Source organism: Nannochloropsis gaditana (assembly GCF_000240725.1).
Source record: "Nannochloropsis gaditana CCMP526 unplaced genomic scaffold scaffold182, whole genome shotgun sequence".
NCBI classification, from domain to species: domain Eukaryota; class Eustigmatophyceae; order Eustigmatales; family Monodopsidaceae; genus Microchloropsis; species Microchloropsis gaditana.
Window position 1 is genome coordinate 14,044 of NW_005803771.1, and position 4,963 is coordinate 19,006.

At 58.7% G+C, this 4,963-nt stretch overlaps 1 protein-coding gene across 1 annotated transcript in view; it reads right to left on the minus strand.

The window, feature by feature from the left end:
- Positions 1-1,153, minus strand: part of NGA_0594100 (sodium-dependent glucose transporter 1) — a gene marked incomplete at both ends in the record, with an annotated part of 1,224 nt that extends 71 nt beyond the window's left edge. Inside the window, one exon of the mRNA XM_005855496.1 lies at positions 1-1,153. This exon is cut by the window's left edge and continues 71 nt beyond it. Within this exon, the coding sequence (XP_005855558.1) occupies positions 1-1,153 (1,153 nt within the window).
- Between the last annotated feature and the right edge of the window lie 3,810 nt (positions 1,154-4,963).

The following is a 4,963-nucleotide window of genomic DNA, read 5'->3' on the forward strand; positions in this document are numbered from 1 at the left end:
GTACGCGCCACCTCGAGAAGAAGCACCCGGCCAAAACCCACATGGCCAGACAAGCCGCCGCCATGGCCCAGGCAAAACTCCCAGTCCCAAAGCCTTTCGACCCCATCAACCAGCCTATGCCCATGGGGATGATTCCCTCCCCCAGGCAGGCCCCGACCAGGAAGGTGCTGGTGCTCCACATGGTCACCTGGTACCCTAGGGCTTCTGGGAGGAGCATCATGGTGGGAAAAATGGAGGAGAGACCCAAACCGAAGACGACGCTGGCCACGGCGGCGGTCCACAAGGTTTGGAAGGCGAAGGTGAGGAGACAGATGGCTCCCAGGGTGCTGAGGCCGAGCTGGAGGAGGAGGGACGGGACGGGGGGGAGGCAGGTGGCCAGAGGGATGGCAAGGAGGCGACCGAGGGTGATGGCGCCCCAAAACATGGAGACGGAGTAGGAAGCGACGGGTAAAGACTGGGTGAGCCCCTGACGGAGGAGGACGGTGGCGATCCAGCCCCCGTACCCAACTTCAATGCCGACGTAGATGAGCAGAAAGAACGACACGCCCGCCTGGAGGCTCTTGGGCAAGGAGGCAAGGGGATAGGACGCCGGCGGAGCAATGGAGGGCTTGGGGGAGGCCGCTTGGGCATGTGCGAGGACCGTGCTGGGTACAGATGTGGGTCTCCCGAGACCTGCCTCCCTGTCGCGGAACGGCCTGGGGAGGGTCTCCCTCTCCTTCCTAGAGCTCCCCGGCTCCTCCTCCCTTCCCTCCTCGCTATGGTGGGCTCCGTCCCTCAACAGCGGGAGGGTTGCTTCCCCCCACAAAACTTCGCCGTCGCCTGTCCTTCCCGTCCCCGCCATCATCAGGCCGCCGGCCCATAGGACGAGAGGGAGGAGCGCGATGCTTGCCCAGAGTCGGAAGGCCAGCACGTAACCCAAGGCACCCACTGCGGCAGGAGAAGCCACCGCACCGATCCCAAAGCAGGCGTGCATAGCTTGCATGAGCGGTTCCACGTGTGGGCTGCCCCCCCACAGCTCGAGCACCACCGCATTTGCGGCCGTATCCACACACCCCAGACCCAAGCCTTGCAACACCATCAGGACCAGAAACCCCGAAAACACGTGCGTCCAGACGATCCCCAAGGTCGCCAAGCCTGCCAAGAGGCTTCCCATCACCACCACCAGGTGTTTTCCCTTCGAACATCGGGTGTCGAGCACCGACGCCAGCACGGCCCCCGTCAAATAGCCGGCTCCGCGACATGTGAAGGCGCTACCAAGTTGAGTTTCGTCGCGGCACCCCAGGTGGACGGTGAGGCTTGGAATGGCGGGCCCCGTCACTCCGACCAAGCCCCCCAAGGAAAAGAAAGAGATGCATGCGATGACAGTGATGAGCCCCACGCCCCGTGCCGGACGAGGATACGAGGCTGGTCTTGCACGACAGACGGAACGCCGGACGCCCTCTTCAATCTCCTCGCTGTACATACATCCCCTCCCCCTGAGGCGTGCGAATCGCATCCCTGCATCCTCTGCGACCACGGCGGCTGGGGCTGTTGTGGAGTTTGAAAGTTGAAGGCCACCAAGTGTCTTTGTCTGGGTGGATGGGGGGATGTTTGGGAAAGAGGAAGGGAGGGCGGGAGGGCTAAAATGAGTGGGGTCCAGGACGAAAAACGCAACGTGAACGCTCTTGGCACAGAGACGCGTCTTCCGATGCTGGAATGGGGATGACGAATGACGGACAGTTTCCTTCTTCGCCTTTCAGCGAGCCCGGCATAGGCCTGATCCAAATGCGACATTCAGGTACCCGTTTATACACCGCTGACCGCCCGTGCCAAGCACAAAATTCAGGGTCGAACAAGCATCAGTCCAAGCGCAACAAATTCCCTCTCCCCGCGTCAGACGCCTCCATTTCCTTCCCCGGATGCACCCGATTTCCTCCTGAATTTTCCTTCCCTCCTTACGTCCAGAGCCTGAACACGCATAGAGATACCTCCCCTGACACCGTGCCATCCTACAGCACGTGCTACCCCGTCCAATTCACCCCCCTTCTCCCCCGGCGCCCGATCCTTCCCTCCCTTCCCGACGCCTCCCCCCAGTCCTTTCATCCCCCCACATCCACACCGATACCTGCCCCGCACGTGCATCGATCCCCTCCGTCCCCATCTAACCCAACCCGATAAAAATCTTCGTCTCTCCTCTTTCTTCCCACCCTCTCCTTATCCCCGTCTTTATCTTCCCGCCTACCCCCACTTCCTCCCCTTCCCCTTGCCCAGCGCAACCCTCAATGCTCCCTGCCTGCGTCGCGCCATTCCCCCCCTTTCTGCGCAGCCAACAGAAGCCCCATGTTGCGGGTAAGCCTCGTCTTCTTGACAACACCACCGGGCGGGAACCGGTGGCGAGAGAAGGGCTCGGCCCCCGGCCCTTCGGAAAGATACCCGGAAAATGGAAAGGCCCACGGGCCTTCGCCACCTCCATCCCTGGCGCGAAACAATGGAAGCACGGAGGAAAATTCCTCCGTAGCCCTTTCCATTCTCCCACCAATGTGCGTGCAGGTAGTACGGGAAAAAGGGAATGCGATGGGCAGATCATCCCCGCAGGAACCGTCCTGTCGTTGTGGCCATTTCCCATCCCTTGGCGCAAGTGATGGATGTGGAGGCCACCCCTTAAGGTGAAGGCAAGGCAGACGCGCCGCTTCTCGTCAGGGATCCCCGCGACGCCCGCATCAGATGGGTTCCCACCTTTACAAACAATTGGCCGTTGACGGTCGAGACCATGGCATGTGTTGCATTAGGCCCGAATCTTCTGAGGTTCAGTGTGCGCTCCGAATCTTGGGAGATTCCTGCCCATCTTGTCGAGGGCCGGGTCGACAGGAGGCGCCACGGCCGGTGGAAGCCGCTTAGTGGACCCATCGAGGCCAAAGACTTCCCGGCGTCCAACGAAATTATGTTATGAAGGAGCTGATCTGAGCTTGCAGACACCTTAAGACTCGTGCTCCGGTCGGACCATCCTCAAGAACTAACCCGCCTTGAACGATGACGCGCGCGGCTCTCGACGTTCTCGCTCACTCTCTTTTCTTCCCGCCGTACCCAAACAACCACCCGACGGCCCCACCGATCGCCGCGACGCTTGACGTTACAATTCCCCCCTTTCCTGCCGTTCCTCCCCCCCTTCCTCCTACACCCTGCCCCCCCGTGCTGCCTCCCCGGGTGTGTGGACCCCCCCCATTGCGACGAGAGGCATGCCCTGCCCCGTCCAGGATGGTCTCGATGAATTCCTCCGTCTCCACCTCCGGGGCCTGTGGGTCCGAGCGGCCCCGCCGCCGCGCTTCCTTCTTGACGTTGGCAATGTCGACCTGCGCGCAGGAGACGAAAGCAGGTCCAGGGGAGGTTAGAGGAGGACAAGAGGGGGCATGCAGGGTCAGAAACGCCGCTGGGCGGGCAGGGAGAGAAGGGAAGGATCCCAGCCACATAGAGGTCGACAACAAGCGGGTCATCGCAAGGGGGAAGAACGGTCGTGGAAAAAAATGGATTAAAATTGGGTGTGGGCCTGTCTAGAGAGGGTTCAACCAACCCCCCGAAGCTTTGGCTCGGCGCCACCCAAGAGTCCCGTCCTGCAAAGAGACACCCTCCGCCTTCCCTCCCTGCCTCCCTCCCTACCTTCATCTCCACGCTGGAGGATGCGTAGCCCACGGTCAGGAAGATGGCAAGGATGGGGATGACCACCATGAAGGCCAAGACAGGAGAGACGAGGGCGGAGACAATGATGGCGAGCAGCCACCCGAGCAGCAGCCCCCACAGCCACCACTTCACGATCAACGCCGCGTGTTTTTTCCCCGCCGAGACCATTTGTTTCTGGTCTTTGTGCAACGTGGCGACAGCCTGGTCGGCCCGCAAGCGCCGCGCCTCCGCTGCTGCCGTCTGAAATTCCAAGTCTTCCATGGTTTCTTGTATCTCAAATTCCAGCTGTTGAAAGGCAGGGAGTCATGCGCAGACATCCGGGTGCAGAGACAGGAACAAGAGAGGGATTGAGAGTGGTCCGGGTAAAGGGAAGTTTCCGAAGAGCAGGACAACATACCTTGCGCACGACCTCCTGCATGGCCCGAATTTGCTCTTGCATGTCTTCCGCAAGGAGTGTATCGTCACGCATGCTGCCACGCTCCTGAGTGACGGCATAGACAATGTGTGTTGGAACAGGTAGAAAAAATTAGAACCAACGGCGGCATACTGGAGGGAAACGGCATGACTGTTGCGTCGACTTAAATCAGGAATATGACCATGAAACCTGTTTTATTGGCAGGTCATACGACCTTGCTTTCGCCTTCTATCACAAGCAATCTTTCCAAATCTTTTTTATTCCGTAAAGAGATCATGGTATGGTAGATAACAAGTTGCAGAGAGAGCAAGAAAACACTGGCACGACACAAATGCAAAAGGGGCATGTCAAATAAGCGTAGAAAAGCGCCCTCGACATGTCGAGAACTGATAACGAAGTGTATCCCGAACAAAAATCTCACACACAAGAAAGATTTTCCTCCGCATGACATATTTCTCTTCTTTATTTTCCCAAAAGCCCGGGTCAGGGTCAGGGGCAGGCATGGGGAGGTCGACTTGCTCGCTGATTTCGGTCCACAAATGGTGCGCGGGAGGGGAAATACTACATCGCAGCCACCAGGTTCCCGGTTGATCCATCCTCGCATCCTTGCGGTGTGCCTTATACGTACTTTGGTACGCTCGCAAACTGCAAACTTCTCTCATGACTAAAATGCGCGCGTACGAGCTTCACCGGGGCTTTTTCGCGCCAAAAATTAAAAACCGCTGGGATACAAACAATCAAGCCGCTCTCGCATTCTTACTTACCAATGATTTTGTAAAATACATTAAAATTTTCGGAGAGCACGGGGGGTCATGAGTGGTTTCCGAATGGAACAAGTATATACGCCGGGGCATTCCCCTAGCCTCCTGCTAGTACATGGATCATCGCGCAGAA